The sequence below is a fragment of the Marmota marmota genome, unplaced genomic scaffold (assembly GCF_001458135.2).
Source record: "Marmota marmota marmota unplaced genomic scaffold, marMar, whole genome shotgun sequence".
In the NCBI taxonomy this organism is placed as follows: domain Eukaryota; kingdom Metazoa; phylum Chordata; class Mammalia; order Rodentia; family Sciuridae; genus Marmota; species Marmota marmota.
The window spans coordinates 41,890,338-41,913,625 of NW_026000016.1; the positions used below are offsets into that span (position 1 = coordinate 41,890,338).

At 32.3% G+C, this 23,288-nt stretch overlaps 1 protein-coding gene across 2 annotated transcripts in view; it reads right to left on the bottom strand.

The window, feature by feature from the left end:
* Window positions 1–23,288, bottom strand: part of Dennd1b (DENN domain containing 1B) — a 245,539-nt gene that overhangs the window by 111,143 nt on the left and 111,108 nt on the right. For both annotated transcript variants that reach the window (XM_048809591.1, XM_048809592.1), the window contains 3 exons: window positions 22,290–22,343; window positions 19,479–19,589; window positions 2,225–2,325 (listed from right to left, as the gene is read on the bottom strand). In XM_048809591.1, the coding sequence (XP_048665548.1) occupies window positions 2,225–2,325; window positions 19,479–19,589; window positions 22,290–22,343 (266 nt within the window). The remainder of the gene's footprint in view (window positions 1–2,224; window positions 2,326–19,478; window positions 19,590–22,289; window positions 22,344–23,288) is intronic.

Below are 23,288 nucleotides of genomic sequence, written 5' to 3' on the forward strand. Positions count from 1 at the left end.
TATCACTCTAAAGAGTTAACAATAATACATCTACTCCTATCAAACCTTCATGGTGTTATTTTGAACTGGAATATTAAAATCATTTATTCAAAGAGATTGAAGGGATAATATGAAATATTTTCCCCTTGTGCAGGTAGATTAATATGATTTTAACTTGAAGGATTCAAAGGGAAGAAAAACCATTTTTCTTAGAAAATTGTTTAGTCCACCAAATTTTCTAATAATGGAAGAGAGCCAGAATCTCAAATGGCTATTTCTAGAAAAAATATCATAGTTCTCAGTTCCTACAGTAGAAATGAACATATCACTGTGTCTGTAAAGTTCAGAAAGTTTCAGATAAACTCCTTGCTTGGGTATCATTGCTCTGTTATAAAAGCTGTTAGAACCTGTCCTAACAGCTACTTCAGACATTAGAAAGAAAATTCCAGGGTTGAAATATAGAACAAGCTTCTTTCATTATAATGGAAGCAGCAAAAAAAAAAGGATTTGATGTCAGGGATGGAAAGTATCAGAAAGGTAGCTTTGGAAAGATTTAATAAAAATTTCCCTGAGTCATTGAACAGTTTCTAAATAACATTAAATGTGTAATTCATTATAGAGAAATGAGTTTAGAGGTGTGTTACCTCTAAGAGGTCAGATTATTTTAATAGAAAAAATTAAGATGACATGAGCATTATAACCCGATAAAATATAATTCTAAACTTCATAATTAGAAGTGTTAGTTCTTGAAACACTCAATTGACCTATATTTTTAAACTGTTCATCAATACAGTAAATTTTAATTACAGAACACCGTGTGCAAAGAACTATTACATATGTTGACATGAATGAACTCCAATCTCTGCCTTCAAGGATGGTTAAGATATTGTAGGTGTGCTGGTCAAAAGAAAACTCTAAAATACATGCATAGGAGACTATTTATAGATTTAGCTTTACACTTAAACTTGTGAGTATGATACTTCACAATATAATTAATTGCATTCCTATAATCTGCGAAACATTTCTCCAAGGGCAGAAGAGCAGTGGTAGGTCACTGGTACCTACTTCACAGCATTAACAATACTACAACCATGCTGTGGAAACCAATAGAGCAGTATAATCAAAATATGTGTCCAAGTACATATACCGTTATTACCATCACTTATTATAAGCAGATTAGTCACAAAAAACTTAACTTAAAAACTTTAATGTATGAACTTATATAATTTTAATCCTTAAGTACTTTAATTTGTCCTTCAAGAAATAAAAAGCTAAATAAATGTTATTTTTAAAGGAACTGATTTTTACTAATATTAGTTAGGATTTAAATAAACACATTAAAGCTGAAATGATTTCCTCCTGTGCATGTATGTGTATGGTTTAAAGGGGAAAAAAATCACATCAAATTTCTTACAAATTAAGGTATGCCTCCAGAAAATGATTATGCAGTAAAGATAACATACCCCAGCCCTAAAGAAGGTCCCAAAGCTGCTTTTTAGTAGTCTGCTCCCTGCTATCCTCACTCTAAGTATGTAGACTCTTCTAGGGAGGAGAACAAGAGGGTCATTGGTCATTGTTCTCATAATTTCTAGAGGCCTGAATGAATTCAGACTGGTGAAATCACTGGGAGTTGTTTCTAAGGCAAGCAAACCCTTTATTATTACTCCCAACACTGTTTTTTCTTTTTCTTTTTATAGCAGCTTTAGGCTGAAATTTTGACTTAAACCAATATTATATTTTAATATAATTCTTATATTAAAAGCAACCCTTTTGTCAGTACAAGGTATTCAGTGTGCTATTGGGGAAAGCAGAGGTAAAAGAAAGTGTATCCTGGGGTAAAGGAAACAAAAGTGTGCCCTGACAGAGACAATGTGGTAACTGGCAGACTTTCCAGACAAGGTCTGACTCCTGGAACACTGGGTTTTCTAATTAATTCCATACTTCTGTCCAATTTTCCCAGCCACAAACAAAAAGTTTGTTTCTATTTATGCCCTGAATTATCTAAATGACTGCAGAATAAATTCACAAAATTTAAAGAGCTTTGTTTGCCAAGGGCAAATTTTCTGTGGAAAGAACTACTCTGGCCTCCATAAAAGTACTCTTTAGTATGTATTACTAACACAAAAGTCAAGTTCCTGTGATTTTTTTTCACATATACAGGAGGTTTACCTAATCTACAAATAAGCGGATCTGTTTTCTAATCATGAAACCTGGATTTAAAACAGTCTGGCAAAAGCCAGCTTACCAGCAGTAGTCCAGCAGGTGTGGAGGAAGCACTGGGATGTATATATGCTGCCAATACATTGGGTAGAGCAGAGCAGCCGATCCATGGAGACAGGCAGTTAACTAAAATTTACAAAAGGACAACAATAATAAGTAGCCGCTGACCCTCCAAACAAAAAGCCATGTCCAAGGTATCAAAGATGAATGATAATCATAGAAAAATTTACACAATGACATAACTCACAATGCCTTTACCAGTTATATAAATAAAGTCTTTTATGTCTCAGGGACTCCTGTAAAAAATATATAAAAAGCAAGAGTAGCTTCATGGGAATCATATGTAGATAGTTATAACCACATAAAAATATACTTTGGGGTTAAAATTTAGAACATAAATAAAGTTAAAACTGAAAAATCAGGTAAGCATCTCAGAATATATTGTAGGAAATTACGATTTGTGCAGCACAGTTTGCACATCACTCAGATTAATACAGCACGATTAAATATGGAAAAGAAGAGAGGCTGAAAGCTCCTGAGGGATATCATTAGGGCAAATTGCCAAAGAATGAAACATGAGCCAGTCAGGAGAGTCTGGAAGCTGCAATAATACCAGGGGACTTGAACGTTCGACAGTTGGAGCTTCAGTAATGTGTGAACTGTGGGTTATGGTATCAAGAGACTCTGTTCACTGACACATAGAATGTCACTATTGACCAGCAAACTGCCCAAGCTTGACAGCTGTACTACAGGAAGCCAAGTATATCATAATTTCATATTTAAACTGTTCATTCTAGATTAACATTTTGTTTCCTAGCTGTATATCACAGCAGCTGCAATTACATTGTTGCTATTTTAAAGGTAATTGCCATTTTAATTGTTTTGTTTTGGCAAGCAGTTAATTAAACATTTTTAATGCTTAACAAAGAGATATCATTTTTTTTCTCCTTTTTACTGACCCTCATAAGAATTCTTTCCATTTGACTTTGTTTCATTTTAATTATGTTTCTATAGAGGTAAAGTACATTTTTACTGTCTAGTAATTAAATCAGCATTCTTCTTTTGTCATTTTAAAGTTTTTCTGTAGCCTATAGTTCAAGGTTACTAATAAAATAATTTTGGTGAAACTGAGAATCAAAATTTTCAAAAAACTATCTGAAAATGGACCACAGACTTTCTATAAACCATTTTCTCTATTTCATTGTTATGCAAAGAAATTAAAACATATACATGAGAATCACAATTACCTTAAAGAATAAATGTAACCAAAGCAATCCCAATCATATTGGAAGCTAATTTGTTTATCTTTAAGTGAAAAATTGAAAAAAACAATTTAAATAATGTCATTCAAACCAAAAACATGAAAAAATTTCATTGAAATGTACTTATCTTTGTCATATGTGTGATATTTTTCCAGATTTTTGGTTAATTTTGTACAACAGATAATGTATCTGATTCCACATCATACTTTCATTAAAGGGTTTTAATGCCTTGAATTTACTATCTTTATTAATTTATGAGTATTCTTTCAATTAATATTATTTTTAAAAAAATGTAATCGGAGCATATCAGATTCCACTAGGAGGCATTCAAATACTTCTATTTAACAATTATAGATCATGGATTTATTTATGTTACAAAATTGAACTAGAAGGAAATGAAAACGGGGTTGCTCTAACTCATTGTGTCAAATTCTCCTAGAGCTTTTAGGTACTTCCTGGTTGTAAATTAGGCATCTTTAAAGCTGTCCTAACTCTCTCCATCCCTTTGGCATAACCTGATGGGTCAGGAAAGTTTAGGTAGCTTTGAAAGTCAGCTAATTACTCAATTTCTCCATCTGCACACAGATGACTTTCAAAACAGCTCATTTTAAATCTTTAAAAAGGGAGGGGTACTATTCCTTTTTATTTTGAGAAAATAGTAATAGTGAAGCAGGAGGAAAAACAAATTCTCAAAATGATCTATAATGAGGCTGACTTATTTCACTGGCCACACCCGAAGTTCAGAATACCCTTCTAAATGCTACACAGAATACTTCCTCTATCCGTCAATGGTCACCCTTAAATGAAGTTATTCATTATTCACTAACAAGGCACAATTGTATCTGACTGGATTTTTTTAAGAGGATAGTTTCAGTGATCATAAGCAGAGTCAAAAAATTTCTGTCATGTCCAACATCTTGTAGGGGGTCATCCCTGATAATCAAGATCTATCAGGAGAGATCAGGAGAGAATAAAGCTTCACAGGACTTGACAACTTTCTAGATGTGGAAAATAAATGGCAAGGAGAGGTAGGAATATACAACAACCTCTCCCCAGCCCCAGTGTTTAGCCTAAGCAATGAGAATGAATTATTAAGACTAATATAACAAAAATGCCAGGCTTAGGATGAATCATAAAGAACTTGAGTATGCAAGTTCTGTTTACCAGGAGACATCCAAGTGGATATTTACAAAGTAGAAGCATATCAAAGGATTGGGATGTGGCTCACTGGTAGAGCAGTTGCCTCACCTGTGTAAGGCCCTAGGTTCACCCCCAACACGGGCCAAAAAGGAAAAAAAATATCCCCAATCCCCTATATGCCTCCAGTTGCATGCAAGAACAACATCATTTTAACAATTACTTTGTAGAAAGCATAACAAAGTTGTAAGTAAATTATAAGAAAGTAAAAATAAATTTACTAGGAAATCAAACACATTCATATATGTTATATAAAATTATAATCGAGTATACGAGCCAGGCTTGGTGGCACATGCCTGTAATCCCAGCAGTTTGGGAGGCTGAGACAAGAGGATCAACTTCAAGTTCAAAGCCAGCCTTAGCAACTTAGCAAGGAACTCATTGAGACTCTACCTCTAAAAAATATATAAAAAAGGATTGGAAATGTGGCTCAGTGGTTAAATGTGCCATGGGTTCAATTCCTGGTACAAAAAAAAAGTATATGACAGAAGAAAAATTAGGGTTCTGACATTAATAAGCTGTGTGGCCTCTGGCACATCTAACATAATAAGTTGTGAATTTCTTAATCTTTAAAATAAGAATTTATGCTAGATGATATGCAAGCATTGCCTTTCACAAGTCAAACATTCTTTAAATAAGATAAATTCAATTCTTACTTTTTTAGATACTTAGTAATACGTATTTTCCCATTAAGTGGTTAACAGCATATTTTAACTATAATTCAGATCTACCTTTAAAATACATCTAAAGATTACTTCTCAGTGCTTGACAGTGCATTAGGTTAACTATGCACTTGGAAACATATTAATTCATTTGCTCAGTGCAACAAAAATTTTAAGGGCCTGCTTTGTGTTTTCATAAATTTCTTCCTAGGTAAAAGGAACACAATATTGAACAAAACAAAGTCCCTGTTTGTATGTGTTATGAAGAAGACAAATAATAAACAAACAAAACATACATTGTAGGTTGAGCATACCTATTCCAAAAATCCAAAATCTGTAATTCTCCCACATCCAAAAAGTTTTGAATGTTAACATGACACCACAAATGGAAAATCCCTTAACTGAGCTCATGTGATGGACTGCAGTCAAATATAGATGCACTAAAATATTGCATAAAACAACCTCCAGGCTATGTAAAAAGGGTATAGATGAAATATGAATGAACTTTGTATTTAGACATATGACTAAAGGTTTAAGGGGAAAAATCTTAGCTTGAAGTAGCATACGAATATTTTAAAACACATTAACTTTCATAAAGTATACTTGAAATATTGAACTGATATTGTCCCAAAGGAATGATTAATGGAAAATGAAAACATTGAGATAGAAATTTCTTATAGATTCCAATTATAAAATAAGTATATATGAGAACCATGTGATAACAAGACATATTCCATGCTTTCATAATTATCAAATAGATTTTACCATCATGTATAACTAAAAAGAACCAATGGGGAAAAAAAGATTCAAAACCTGGGGCCTATAAAATCTTCAGATTAAGAAACTTTGAAAACTAAGGTCAGCAATAGTGAATTTAGTTACAGAATAAAATGCACTTACAAATTTCAATCCTAGGCCACTTGGTTTAATAGCAGACTGACATTCATAATGACTGAAAATATTAATAATAATTTCAAATATTTATATATTGTTTGCCATATGCCAGGCCATATTTTGACTATTTGAAGTATACAGATCTAGTCCTCACAAAAATCTAATGAAAGAAGTACAACTATCTTTAATCCCATCTTACAGATCAGGACATGGAAGCAAAGTTAAAACAACTGCCTGAGATCATATATCCTATAAGGAGTAAAGTACAATTAAGTTTGAAACCAAAGTTCTCCTCTTTTGTAATATTCTGTCGTGATCTGTTCCTTTTTCTTGAAGTTAAACTCCACATATTAGAGTCAATTAGCCTAATAACAAAAAACTAAGCAGTGTTTTAAACATTAAGTAGGCATGTGCTTTGTGGAGGCAAAAAACACATCCATCAGATTCCCAGGGAGACAGCAGAAAAATGACTCATCAAATGTAATGACCACAATGGAAAATATAAAAATTCCTAACTGACACACTTTAGAGGGAAAAATTTCATATTGACACATTGCCAGTCCCATTATTCTAGTCTCTGTATCACCTGGCCAGATTGTACCTTATTCTTATTCTTGTATTCTTATTCTTAGGTAAAAATCCTACTCATTGCAACTAGAATTCTATGTGAGTTACTGAGAGGCAGATTTATATTGCCCCAAAATGTATTTATGCATAAAAGAAGAAATACGTATGTTAGAGATGTCATCTGACTTTTAACTGAAGCAATAGTTCATTCATAACTTTAAGCACTATAAATAACTACAAGTATACAGATTAAACTGCTAGAGATAGTAATGTGATAAATTCCGCCTGGAATGAAAAGAAAAATACTAGAAACCATAAAGAAGGCATCTGTTGAAACACATTTATTTTATATTCACATTTTAAAGTTTAGGCCAAAAAAAAAGTGTCAGTTCGATATCTGAAAACTACAATGTTATCCCAATTATAAAGTATTCTCACTTGAACAAAACTTTAATATTCAAATTAAGTGATAGTTATATTAAAGAAACAGCAACTTTAACAGTGAAAAAAAGTCAGTATTTGGTTGTGAATTTTTTAAATTTTATTTTAGAGCTGTTTCAGGTTCAAAGAAAATCTGAGCAAAATGTTCAGATATTGACCATATATACTCCCCTACTCTCACTGTTGCATATCTTTCCCAATTATCAATATTCCTCACTCGGGTGGCACACCATATAGTTGATAAACCTACACTGACACATCATTAATACCTAAGTCCACAGTTTACATTTGAATTCTCTCTTGTATTACTTAATCTGTTTACATGTACTTATTTATAGTGCTTAAATTTCTGTCAGTGGGTATAAACAAATTTATAATGATATGCATCTACCATAATACTATCAATAAAATCCTTCGTGAACTATTTTGAGTATAAAAGTAACAAAACAGGTACAAGAACTATGCAAGAAAAACTGCAAAACTCTTTTTTTAAAAATGAAATAACTAAGTTAAAGGAGAGAGAGTAAACGTTCATGGATAGGAAGACCCAATATTTCAAGATATTAGTTCTTCCCAAATTCATCTATAAACTCAATGCAATCTCAATCAAAATTTCAGGAAGTAATTATGTAGATACATACAAGCTAATTCTAGAGTTTATACGGAAAGGCAAAGGACACAGAATAGCCAAAAGAATTCTGAAGAACAAAGCTGGAGATGGACACTGACTTCAAAACTTACCATAAAGCTACAGTAATTAAGGCAGTATTGTGTTTGTTTAAAGAAAAAAAATAGACAAGTAGATCTATTAAACAGAACAGAGAGTTCAGAAATAGTCGCATGTGAATATAATCAACTGATCTTTGACAAAGAAGCAAAGATAATACAATAGAGAAAAGACAGTCTTGTCAACAAATTGTGTGAGGAAAACCTAGATATTCACAAGGCCAAAAAAAAAATGTAGATATAGACCTTATACCCCTAACAAAAATCTAATTCAATATCGATCACAGACTTAAAATGTAAAATTATAAAATGCAAGAAGATAACATAGATGCATAATGTATCATAATGAATCCCATTATCATGCATAATTATAATATATATACCAATTGAAAATCCAGAAGATATAACATTTTGAGGAAAATCGATATGACCTAGGGCCTGACTTTTTAGTTATGACACCAAAGGCATGTTCCATAAAGGAAAGAATTGATAAGCTAGATTTCATTAAATTAAAATTTTTAGTCAAGGACACAATCAATGCAACAAAATCAAAGGGCTCAGACTGAGGAAAAACACTTGCAAAAGACATATCTAATAAAGGATGTTATCCTAAGTAAACAAAGTACTCTTAAAATTCAGCACTAAGAAAACAACTCAAAAAAAAAAAAGGCTGAAAACCTTACCACACACCTCATCAAAGAAGATATACATATGACAAATAAGTATATGAAAAGATATCACATGTCATATGTCATCAGGGAAATACAAATTAAAACAATGAGATACCACTATTTACCCATTAGAATGGCCCCAACCCAAAACACTGATGAGGATTTGGACCAACAGTAACTCTCATTCATTTCTGATGGGAACGCAAAATAGCACAGCCACTTTGGAAGACAGTATGGTGATTTTTTTTTTTTTTTTTACAAATTTTTAAAAGAAAATGTTATTTTCTGTTTCATTATTTTCCTTTATTTTATTAGATGGTACTTTAGTCCATTTAGGCAGCTTTCACAATCTACCTGAGACTGGATAATTTATAAGTAATAGAAATTTATTTTTCTTTGTTCTAGAGGTGGGAAAGTCTAAGATCAAGGTGCTGGTGGATTCATTGTCCAGTGAGGGCTCATTGTCTGCTCCACAGATGACACCTTGTTACTGTGTCCTCACATGGTAGGAGGAGGCAAAGAGCTTCCTTGTACCTCTTTTATAAGGTCATTATTCCCGTTCATGATGGCTCTGCCCTCAATTTAGTCACTTCCTAATGGTCTCATCTCTTAATACTATTGTATTGGCAATTACATTTCAACATAAGAATTGGAGGGGTGAGATATTTAGGCCACACTAGATAGTAAATTCAGATACTTCATTCCTAAAACTCCATTCCTTTTTCCATCATACCCAAATCCTTTGGAAAGTTCTAATAATCACATATTTGGTCATTGGCTTATTCTAGCCAAATGATTTGAAATTTTTCTTATTTGTTTTCTTCCTTCATATATTCATTATTTCATTAATTATAGAGCTAGAGAAATTGAGGCAAGGCTGGACCAACTGCCAATTATCACACAGCTAGTAAGTGAGGCACCAAATGTTATTGGTACTGGGGACAGGGTAATGAACAAAATAAACAAACCTCTCTATAGCCATTACTGTCACATGAAACTCTTCTCATCTCATTGTATTTCCATAGCTCTCACAATATACATAAGTGCCAACACCATCAAACACATTCCCTCTCCTATATGAATTTTCCTTATTACTAAATATGTTCTTTCTAGTTCCTACTTACAATCGATTCAATAGAAGTTTTGTTTTTCTTGTGGAAAGCCCACTTACTTCTTTACCAAAATTAATAAGTCTAACACTACAACATTCCTTAAATCTACCTCACAACTACCTAGGCTACATTCTTATTCAATTTCTTCATTTTTTAGATAAGAAAGTTTATGATATAAGAAAGTAAATGGCTTATATGAGGTTACCTGGTATGTAGTTCATGGAATAAGAAATTAAATGGCTTATATGAGGTCACCAGGATCGAAACAAAAATCTGATTTTAGAAGATAATCACATTATTACCATATTTGCAGACAACATTTCAAATAACCAAAAAAATAAATAAAACTAACTGAAGCTACTTTTTAACCATTACATATATCCCAAAACCACAATTTAAAATATCTCTTGCCAGAAACAAAACAAAACTGACTACAAGCTACAAGGAACTGAAAAAAAGATAAGCACAAAGGCGAATAATTCCAAAGGAACTTCCAAATATTTATAAATGGGGTTAATAAATCTAATAATTTATAAATAACATTTAAGAATAATTATATATAATTTACTATATTAACATTAAAATGTTGTTATAAAATTCCCTTATATATGCTTAATATACATATTTAACATGTGTATCATATATGTGTAAGTATATACATCAACCTGTAAACACATATATGTAGGTATATGTGTGTGTACAGTGCACAGATACACAGGTCTAAATTCACAGGTAGCAAATGACATTAATCCCTGTCCCCTTATAAAGCAGATACTAAATACTTGGTAAAGAATAGTCCTTCTGCATGTCATTCTACACATTTCCTTTCCTGAGTGACAGCAGCTTCCCTTGTTTGTTTTGTTAGGGCAGTGAGACAAGTCCTATGAATAGCTTCTATTCAGGTCTATGAACAGCTTCCCCAGCATTCCTCATGTGACTTTCCAGTAAGGCTTGAAAACATGGCATCTCTCTGTGGGCAGGTCTCCTTGGCACCCCAAAGGACAGATTTTCAGCAAATTCTGCCAGAATATCACCATAGAAACTATCTACTATCTAATGAGGCATGGTAAGAACACTTCATCAGGGCCTCTGGATCTCAGATGCTATTTCTGAGGAGCCATTTCACAGTTTTAAAACTAATAACTGCTTTAAATCTGCTATTCTTATATTTTTAGCGTTATCTATTTCTTATCAGCTCATCCCTCTTTACTGAATCCCATTATAATAGTTTTAATTCTTTATGCTAAACTTTCTATGTTCAAATTACCACATAGTATCTGTCTCCTGATTGGACCCAGAATGATGCACAGGCAGAGACTTCATCATCTTACCTGTAGAATGCTACCTGGCATGAGTTCAGTGACCCATAATGAGGAAGATCCAATGAATAAACAAATGAACTTTCCACAGGGAAAAAGCAGTTAATTTTATACTTAGTAGTATATAAAGACCAAAAAATGTCAAAACAAGTCCTGAGCAAGAATCAATATTGCAAAAGAAATTCATGGAAGTAAAAAACAAGTGTACATGCACTGATAACTTCTACCCCCAAGGCATTCTGATTTTAGCATAGACCTTAAATTGAAATTCTCTGCAGAAAAGATAAGCACAAATCTTTAAAATTGAAATTCTCAATAGAAAACATAAATGTAAATCTGTTTTATAAAAACGAAAGTCCAAACCTTCATGAAAATTAGTCTCCAATTTAAAAACGATAGTCTTTAACTTTTTAAAAGATTAAGATCTAATAGGAGATCAACATGTGATGGTCATAATTATACAAAATACATGTATGAAGGCTTGAATTGGGTGTCAACATACCTTATATACAAACAGAGATATGAAAAATTGTGGTATATATGTATATTAAGAATTATGGGCTGGAGATGTGGCTCAAGCGGTAGCACGCTCACCTGGCATGTGCGGGGAGCTGGGTTCCATCCTCAGCACCACATAAAAATAAAATAAAGATGTTGTGTCCACTGAAAACTAAAAAATAAATATTAAAAAATTCGCTCTCTTTCTCACTCTCTTTTTAAAAAAAAAAAGAAAGAATTATAATGCAAAAAAGTACATGTATAATGGCATAAATTGACACGAACATACTTTATATAGAGAGATACGAAAAACTGTGCTAAAAATAATAATAATAAAATCAATTTAAAAAAGAGATCAACAAATTCACTAATGATTTCAATTTGAGAAAGCTATAGTAGTTCATAGATGCAAGATGTAATAAGAGTTACTCATAACTACTAGGCTTCTACAAAGAAATTTGTATTTCAAAAAAATTTCAAAGGCATGGAGGTAAGAGCATTCAAAATACACTTAAGCAAAGAAAAAACTGCCATTTTATGCATTCACTCAAAAATTTCTTTGTTAAAAGTCAGTTATATATCTTTACTCTCCTAAGAGCTAAATATATTGTAGTGACTGAATCTGATAAAAAATCTGCCCTGAGGAGTTTATTATCTAGAGACCATAGTAGACTATAATAAATAGTGAGAGAATTTAGGAGAAAAGTCTGGGGTCAGAGAACAGATAGTTTTTAATGCCAGATTAAGAAGTATTAAATAAATAGGAGGGGTTTTTTATTCTGAAGTATTAAGTAATTACAAATAGAATTAATTTAATAGGTGATAAAATGGGAGCTACAAATAGAAGATAAGTGCCACTACTAAAAAAGCAGTGTTAAAATGGGAGAACTGTGAAGATGTAAAAACAGTACACTACAGTAATGCAGCCACTTCAATGTTTCTGGCAGCGCAATTAACAATTGCTAAACTGTGGAAGCAACCTAGATGCTGTTCAATAGATGAATGGATAAAGAAACTGTGGTACATATACACAATGGAATATTACTCAGCATTAAAAGAGAATAAAATTATGTCATTTGCAGATAAATGGATGGAGTTAGAGAATATCATGCTAAGCGAAATAAGCCTCTCAAAAAACCAATGGCTGAATGTTTTCTCTGATAAGTGAATTGTAATCCACATGGGGTGGGGTGCATGGGATAAGTGGAGGAACTCTGGATGGGGCAATGGGGAGCGGGGAAGGGGGAAAAGAGGTAGGAAAGACAATGGAATGAGATGGACATCATTACCCTAGGTACATGTATGATTACATGAATGGTGTGACTTTACTTCATGCACAACCAGAGCAGTGAAAAGTTCTGCTCTATTTGTGTACAATGAACTGAAGAGATTTCTGTTGTCATGTATAACTGATTAGAATAAATAAATAAATAAATAGATAGATAGATAGATAGATAGATAGATAAAGCAAGCAATACTGAAATACTAAAAAAGAGAGGGGAAAAGGTAGCAATGTAAGATATTAATGGACAGTTAACTAAACTGGCAAAGACAAACTGAAGCTTGTTATGCAGAGGGATGCAATATAGGTATAGAAGGTAAATATGCATTTGGTTTTATTAGACAGTCATTGTAAAAGGCAAAATTACATAAAGGATGAAAATATATATTTTGGCATTAGAACTGGCTTAGCCACATGTGGGGCTTGAGCAGCTTACTCTCTATAAATTTCAAAATCCTCATCTTTACCTGTCTACTGTGGATAACAACAGTATTTATTACACAGTTAGTGATAATTATGTTTGTTTAAATAAATTCTCATAAAGGTGACTGATAGTATACACTGTCACATATAGACAATACTTATGACTATAATCATTGTCATAATTTTATGTAAATTGAGATAATGCTAGTATTCAGTATATATGATCTAAAAAGATATTCATAGAAAGTGATAGTTGCCTAAACTAAGAACAGTGGACAACTGTAATGGAGAACAGGGATCAGAGAAGAAAGCTTTAAGAATATAATCTATAGGACTTGGGCAGGGAAGATCGAAGAGAAGGAGGGGACCCCCAAATTATCACTGTATAGTAGGAGAAAGAGATGGTGGGAAAAAATGGTGAGCTTCTTTTCTCAATGTTGAGTGAAATATCCAGGATGAGTTAAACTATAGCTCAAATCTAAGGCTGTTCCTCAGAAGAAGAAAAAAAAACACTTGCAGAACTGCAAAATGAAAAGAATCTATAGTGTGTAAAAATATATAACATAGAAGATACATTTTTAAAAAAAAATAACCTGTCTTCAACAGTTTTATCAAAGAAACAAAACAATACATACAAATTTTCTCTTATTTAATGCTGATAATCACTAATAGCACAAAATTAAGTCATTGTTCTTTATACAAAATTCTTCAGTAAGCTGAAATTGTCCAAGGCCACTCTGGTGATTTGTTACGAGAACAAAACTTATAGAACCTAGGGGAGCAACAATTTAATACACCTCTGAGACAATTCCATAATTGTTTTACTAAAAATTCTTCTTTGTGAATTAAAAGCCAATTGTTCACTTTTAAAAGACAAATGGACTAAACTCTAAGCCAGAAACATATGTGATTAATTCCATGAAAACAGAGCTTTTAGCTCCAAGAGAACTGCAAGTTAGAAATACTTCTAGTTTTCCTTTGAGACCTCCTCCAAATAACCTCCACACATCCCTACCTAAAAGGCATTTCATGATGACATCAACATGCCCATTTCAACACTGCAGTCAGTCATACCACAATGCTCACAACAGCAGTGTACATATCAGACAATGCAATGATAAGCAGAATTATTACCTAGAGTTTCAGCTGATATAATTGGGTAGAATTCACAATCTAAAAATTGTTCCTAAAATATCTTTCCCTGAAAGGTTCTGATAATAATTTTTTTAAAATATTTATTTTTTAGTTATAGTGGGACACAATATGTTTATTTCACTTATTTATTTTTATGTGGTGCTGAGGATCGAACCCAGGGTCTCACACATGCAAGGCAATCACTCTACCACTAAGCCACAACCTCAGCCCAATAACAATTTTTAACTGCACCACTCCTTAAAGCCTTAAGAACACAAAGGTCAAAAAGCACTCTTCAAGAACCTTAAGAAACAAGTAGGCCTGCATACTCTTTGTTCTTCTGCCAACAATCTCTGAGGTTCAGGTTTCAGACTAAATGCTGATACAGGTGGTACCATTAATAGACAAATCAAGAATATGTACAATCCAGATGGAGAGGTTAAAATCCTCTGGACTCCTCTTTAGTCAAACTAAACATATAAAATCTATGTTTTAAGAGCTGATTTTCTGGGGAATCACAAGATTTCCTTTTGTGTATGCCCTTGATAGAATTAATGAGAAAGGGAGAGAAAAGCATATGCTTAAATGCCTGGGGGCAACTATAACAAAGGAAGAAATTACAGTTTATTAATGCAATTCCAACACTCACAGCATATTGCTTGCTCTAAAGAGTCTAGAAAGAAAAGGCACTGCACAATCAAATCTCTGTAACTAACATGCTTACAGACTTTAAGATGGTAATATTTACCAACTAAATATTGGTCCAAATAGTATCTAACACTTAGACATCTGCTTTAAAGAGAAGCATCCCTTCCACCTGCTTCTACAGGCCACAAAGATACACTCTAGTTAACATATTACTGACAGGATGATGAGAAAGCTCCTGTCAGATGCTGGCCAGCCGGGTGTTTGAGACAAAATGCACAGCCCCAGCTGACTAGTTAGAGAAAGTCTGGTGTGGTACAATTATAGAGGCATATGACAAGGCTTCATGCCTGACTGATTTGAGAATGGATGACATGACTTTAAACAGCAGCCCTCCCTACCTATGGTCACAAAACAGCAATAAGTCAACTGATACAACCTTGTAATACCATTATTTATTCCTTTGCTTTGAATATATGAGAGTCTGAGAGGATATTCTGCTAGTCTACCAAGATTCACTTGGGGCTTAAACATCTAAGGCCTGCCTACAGCATGCATAAAATCAATTTTCTAGTTCAGGATTATTGCAAACCATTTCATGTATACTTATTAATGTATAAATCAAAGAATAAAAACAAAATTGATGATGTCCCTGTTTATTAAACTCAAACATGTAAAAATATAATAATTAATCCTAACACAATACACACTTGAATAAATGGGAGGAAAACCTGTTAAAATCTTCAAGACATAATAACAGTCTTGATATTTTTGCTTATATATCTTAAAACTAAATATTTTTATTTTAAATTTTATCTTTCACAAAAGTTAAAACTAATCATTCTTAATTACAAATAGCATCTGAAGAAAGGGTCCCCTTAAGTTAGTTGATTCCCTACCACTGTATTGCCATGAAAAAAAAAAAAAAAAAAAAACTACAGCAAGCTATAGTTTGACAAACATCACTTTAACATAATCAGAAAAATGTTATGGTTTTCAAGAGTAAACAACCAAGGCAAACAAACTGCTAAAATAATAGAATTGTGAATGTTAAGACACTTTAACTTATATGGGTTCTTATAATAATTGAGATTTTTGGCTATATATATTTAAAAGATGATCAAGGGGTGAAAAAATGTTTGCATTAATATTAAGTAAGTTATAGTTCCTATGGTATGTAAAAATACAAGAATGTAAAAATCTTAAAATCAAGTCAATTATTTAGTGATAATTCTTTCTTTGGATATTTCAGCGATTTCATTAAGTTTTTCTTAAAAAATACTTTATCTCTAATTTATATCATGATATTAATCCTTCATCTTAAATTTTACTATCCATGGAAGTTATAGCACATATATTTATAGGTACTATATATATCAGAGAATTGGTCAAGATATATTCAAGTAAAGCAGCTTCTCCCACATTACAAGGGTAAGAAGATCATGAAAAGCAAATTGAATTATATTTATTTTATCAGTTCAACTGCCCCAGAGAATGATCCAAAACAAAGCTGGTAACTTACAGGTGACATCACCCAAAAGTTTTTAAGAACTGTCATAAACTGCTGATATTAAGTTGACCTTGAACATAGGAAACAACTCCCTACATAATACCAACCTTTAAAACAATACGTTTTAGTAAAATATTAAATTAAAGGATAGGCATGTTAATTTTTGCTCTAAACTACAAATCTAGGCTGTTATAAAACTACAGTTAAAGGCTGGGGATGTGTCTCAACCGGTAGCGCGCTCGCCTGGCATGCGTGCGGCCTGGGTTCGATCCTCAGCACCACATACAAAACAAAGATGTTGTATCTGCCGAAAACTAAAAAATAAATATTAAAATTCTCTCTCTCTCTCTCTCTCTCTCTCTCTCTAAAAAAAACCTAAACATTGAACATTTATCCTACATAGACACAATCTTAAGCACTTCAATTATGTGTTTGTGTCCATTAATTCTTATAGCAACCCTATGAGATTAAGATTGCAATTACTCTTGAAGAAACCAAGTCAGAAAGGTTACACATCCTCTAAGAGAGGGATAAAAATTAAAATAAAACCAAATATTTTTCAAAAACACGTGTTCAGATTTATTCCTACTGTGTTCTAAATGCAGCAGCTTACACTCCATTCACATAGCTTATTTTCCTCAGATCTCTGCCTAAATTCTATCTCACTGAAGAGGCATTCCCTCCCACAACTACCTTATATAAAACCAAAACCTGGCTCTTGCCTTATCCTCTGTACAGGCACACTCACTTTATCCTTTAACAAATAGCACTCAGCATTGTATGACATAACAACTATTTATTTGTTCATTTGTTTATCTGTTTCACAACAGTCGGATATAAGCACCAAGATTGCTTGAACTTTGTTTTGCTTTCTGTTGAATTCTTAGTATGTAGGAAAATATCTGATGCATAATATGTGCCTAATAAATATTCATTGCATGAATTAATCCTAATACAAATTAGTTCTTATAAAGTTAATCCTATAAAACAATTTGTAAAATTATTTTAATCTTCATAAAATCAATATAAAAATATCCTTTATAATATTAATATCATGTTTAAAAATTAAGGAGGAAGAGGTGGACAGAGAATAAAGAATGGGTTTACTTCAGTGATAAGTTAAAAACAATAGAAACTCAAATAAATAAAATGTTATGGTTTAGATATGAGATAACCCCTGAATGCTCAAGTGTGAACCAATAAAGGAATGTTCAGAGGTCAAATGATTGGATTATGAGAGCTGTAACTTAATCAGTCAATTAATCCATTTGATGGGTTAATAATTTGAATGGATTCATGGGTGGTAACCGTAGACAGAGAGGGCATGGGTGGAGGAAGTAGGTCACTGCTGGTGTGCTTTTGGGGATTATATTATCCATGATTTCTTGTTCTCAAGTGCTTTCTCACATACCTGCATTCATTCTCATTCTCACTCTCTCTCCCTCTCTCTCATTCTCTTTCTCTCTCTCTCTCTCTCTCTCTCTCTCTCTCTCTCTCTCTCTCTCTCTTTGTCTCTTTCTCTCTCTCTCCTTCCTGGCTTCATGAACTGAGCATCCTTCCTCTACCATGCCCTCTGCCATGATGTTCTGCCTTACCTCAGGCCCTGAACTATGGAATCAGCAGCCAACCATGGACTGAACCTCTGAAGCAGTGAGTCAAAGTACCATGTGATTCAGACTGAACATCTCAACATGTTTTAAAGATGTATAAGAAAAATATGACCTACATTACAACTGACCAGTACTTACTCTCTGATACTACCTCATCACTTTTTCACATTTACTCCTTTATATGCTTACATTTTTCAACATGTACAATGTATTTCAATTTGGGGAAAAGTGAGTTCATCAATATTAAATATTTAAAATCTCAAAATTTTACTTTTTCAATTGTAAAGCAAAATAAATAAGCCAAGACAGAATTAGGAAACCTAGTTTCTCATTAATTATTTCTAGTTTTTTGGCCTTGGGATGACCATTTAATGTCTCTGAAAATACCTTTCTCATTATTAAATACTAAACAGATATCCCAAAGAAATAAAGAAATCCTAACCCTCATTCTACTTTTAGGTGCTAAAATATTATAAAATTTTTATTTCTACTTCAGGAAAATAAAATATTAAAATTATGGTTTTATTTATTATCAAGTAAACAAATATGTGCAGAAGCAAACTCATGCAGTATTGAATAATGGTTTTTAATATCTTACAGATTACTCAAAACTTTAAGTTTGTATTAACTAAAAAGTTGAAAAAAACATATTTTTATGCTTAATGCAGAATAAATTATGAAAACTAGTAAAATACATTTAAAATTTTTTCTGTGACCCAAGAAAATCCTCCTATTCTCACAGCCTTTACCACAGTAATGAAGACCTTCCAAAAGAACATTTTAGTGAGTGTCATAAAACCTGTGATTTATAAAAAATGCTACTTTGACTTTTAAGTTATTATCAGTCTGAAGAGCTCCTCCAAACCAGAACTATTATAGAATCTACTCCCAAACCACTACTTGGCAACAAAGATGAATCTACCTATTACCAGGTTAGGGTAGCAGCTATTATCATGGCCCCTTGATTTCTTTCAAGTAGCTCCAATGGAAAAAGCTATAAGTGAATAATAAAGATCTCATAATAGCTCTTAAGAATTCTTTATGTGGTAGAAGGTACTAAAATGAACTGTGGAGAGTTAAAAAGAGGAAAAAAAACTCTCATCTCCTGATAAGAAAAAATAATTAACCTGATTTAATGCATCTGAGAAAGCCTTCTATAAATCAGACTTTTTTACTTCAAGAGCCAGATTAAAACCATATATAAAAAAGTATGTAGATATTGTCTTATAAGTACACATAACACATTTCTAAATCTGCAGAGGTTTTTAGGTCTTTTTGTGAAACACTCAATACATGCTATTTAAAAGGAAAGTGTGAAGTACTTACAGTGCTTAATTTGCTAGAGGTAATAATGATGCGCCTTTCGTGCAGCATACTGGCATACAGTTGCAGCATATTGTTCACATCCACAGCAACAAAATATTCTGTAAGATTTCTCTGTACAAGTGAAAAATAATTCTCAAGTTACAGCTTATGGTGAATATGAAGAAAAACATTTTATACTTTTATCAAAAAGTCTTAAAGTTCAAAGGATGTTGTTATTAAAAGTGGCATTCATTAAAATAATTAAATTTAATACTATTCTGCTGCTACATGAAGCATGCAATATTCCATTATTATTGGAAGCATAACCCTCTCCACAAAAGTGTTTCTCAGAGGGTGATCAGAGGGTCGCATATTTCCCAGCCTCCCTCCCCCAACACCAAGTATTTGAAAAGAAGCTGATTTCCTGGGCCCCCACCAAACTACTGAATTATTATCTTCAGAGTATGGTCCCAAGAAACTGCTGTTTAAACATATACTCCTGATGATTCTTACAGACAGTGATTTTTGAAAAACCACTGTTTCAGAATTCTCTGAGTCTTCTCATGTTTGTCATTCACTCTGCGGGCAAAAATCACTGTCCAATACACAAGACAACCAAAGGATAAGATGGATTTATAAGAAGTCCCTGATTCTTTATTAAGGAATATCCTTTGTTTATACCACATGTCAGGTTTGCTTTATACCACTATAACCAAATGTATTTGGTGATATCCTAAATTGATTCCTTGATTTAACACTCTTATAAGATGTATCCTACATAAGAACAAAATTGGGACAAATTACATTGATTTTCAGATTCTCTCCTTGAAATTACTATTAGCTTTCTGTAATCAAATTTAAGCATATCAGAAAGCAATAAAGTAATGAAGAAACTGATTAAGATATGATAATAAATTGAAACTGTACTACCAGGTGGACTATGACCTGGAAGAATGAAACTTAGTTGGGCAAAAAGAAAAGAAATCCTGCTTTTTTTTTTCAATTTTGAAAAGACAGAAACTTTATCAGAATAAACTGGTAGTCAGAGAAGAACATATCAGTAAAGACTATATATCAGTTAGTGATGTTGAATTGATGGGGAGAGATCCATTTCCTGTTTTAATTAAGGCCCACTTCACCTTCCACTTCAACACTGCATATACAAAGTTACATTCACAACATTAAATATTAATATTTTCCTATAATTTTAAAGATAGATATTTTTAGATAGGGAATTATTTCACAACACAGAATGCTTCTTGATATTTCTGTCCTTTGTTTGTTTGTTTGTTTCCCCCTAAACAAGACTTTTTTGCTAAATAAAATGTGTTAAGGGAGATTTTAAAAACTTTTATTCTCAGTGGCATTTCATTAGAATGTTTAATTCTCTAAAACTTTCAAAGTAATAGTCTTTAAAAATCCATGGTATTTGTTAATTGAAGCTATTAGTTGTCTGTTGGTAAATGTAAGAGAAAGGTGGAGAGGATAGAAGGTAGAAGAGAGTTACTTTGACTTTGTATTAGAAACTCTGCTGTGAAGGGGCCACAACCACATAAGCCAAGATATGGTCAGTTGTCCATGAGGTAAATATAGGAGGATGCCCTGTGCACAAGGTGCAGAGGTCAAGACCCCACTATCTGTGATGGGCCTTGACACTTGAGGATCTACCTCAGGCCCATAGTAAGTGAAATAATGCTAAGTCTTTTCATAGGGGTTGTCTAAAAAAATCATTTTAAATAGGGTTTCCCAGGATTCACCTCTACTAGAAACAGTTTTGATTAGATATTCTATTTTGAGTATTAGAATATTTACACTTGCCTTCTTTATTTTCACTCAGTAGGTTTGAAAACATTTGAAAAAAGAGTAGAATTCTTAGGTAAATAATAAGTGTATTTGAACATATTTTTTCCAATTGATTTTCCCTTGACTTTTGATTGAATTATTTAGATTCAGTTCAACTTTCCAAGAGAAACTGAAGAAAAAGTATATAAGGGAATATTTTATTTTCATAGTTATTTTAAAAAGCAAAAAATATTTGTTATTTCCAGTTACCCGTATAAACTTTTCCATAAAATATTAATTTGTGACATTATAGAAACACAGACTATTTCTACTATTTAAGAGGCTCTTAAATGAAAAATTATTTAACAATATTTTTTTCACACAAGCAGTTAAGGCCAAAAAGAGTACATTACCAAAGATTTTTTACACATATACACACACCTCAACTTGATTCAGGGAAGCTCAGGACCTAACTGAATATGTAAGACCCTACCTAAGTGTTCTAAATGACAAAATACTTTCTCTCATATCATTTTTCTTAATTTTCTTTATCAACAATATATTAATTTGAACTCTAATTAAAATGCAAAATTAATTCATTTTTCCAATTTCTTATAATACTCTTCAAGCTTCATGAAATATATATTACTTTAAAATAAAACCAGGAAATCGAGTATAGGACACTTAGATTAGGACAGAGTCATAGACAAGAAATCTAAAATGCAGTCGTCAGTTCATTAAAGTAGCCATCTCCTGAGACACGTTCTCAGCTTTGTATAGGGAAGCAGAACCTAACAGAATGTTCATAACTATTCCTCAGATAATTTTTCCCAATTTTCTTTATCAACGACATATTAAGAAAGGTATAACAGGGCAGATGCATAAAGAGGAAAAGAATACAACACCATTATTGTTTATCTCTTCATTATTTCTCACAAATACAGACAGTTATAATGTATCTTATTTCTCTATGCAGGAATCCATAAGAGTGAGACCAAAATAAATAAAATTTGTAATATAAGTAATAAAAGTAAAAAACAGAAAACTTACACTCTCAGGTATTGTTGGGAGTCCAGTTACATCAGGGGCAATGAAGTAGGAATGCTAATCAGTAAAAATAAATCATGTAAGAAAAGAATTAAATTTTGGGATTAAAAATAAGAAAATAGTTTAATTAATAAATGTCATGGGGGCTGACACTCAAGATTTGTTGAATTTAAGAAACTCTTAAATGAAAGAGCAGGTTTATATAAATTTAACAATGACTTTTCAGTTAAGGCCAAAAAGAGTATATTACCAAAGATTTTATACACATATACACATACCTCAACTTGATTCAGGGAAATTCAGGACCTAACTGAATGTGTAAGATCCTACCTACATGTTCTAAATGAAGAAATACTTTCCCTCATATCATTTTTCTTAATTTCTTTATCAACAACATATTAAGAAATGTATAACAGAACAAATAAAAAGGAAAAAGACATAACACCATTATTCCTTATTTCTTCATTATTTCTCACAAATGCAGATATACTCATAATTATACTATTCTTCTATGCAGGAATCCATAATGTAAGTAAAAAAGTAGAGAACAAAAAAATTATACACACACACATATACACCTGTATGTATGTGTGTGTGTGTGTGTGTGTGTGTGTATATATAATTACGAGTATATATTCTTAAAACATATCTAATTTAGGTAGACTAGAGAAATAAAGCTTCTCCTCCCAAAAATATGCCAAAATATATTAAAATTCCAGAGTTTATAAGCTAAGTCACAATAAATCTCTTTGTAAAACACAGTTATTAAATGCTTAAATCTTAAAAATATAGTTGCTCATCACAAAATGACCTTCACACACCAAGTGAACAAGGATCAAATGCTACAATGTACCAAACAATACAATAGCTCACTGAAATATTTACATACAAAACATAGTATATATGCCTTCATATTTCCCACAATATCTACAAATATTTATAAAATCAAAGTGCAACTTAATCACCAAAAACTGTTTTATTTTCTGTTCATATTAAGCTCCA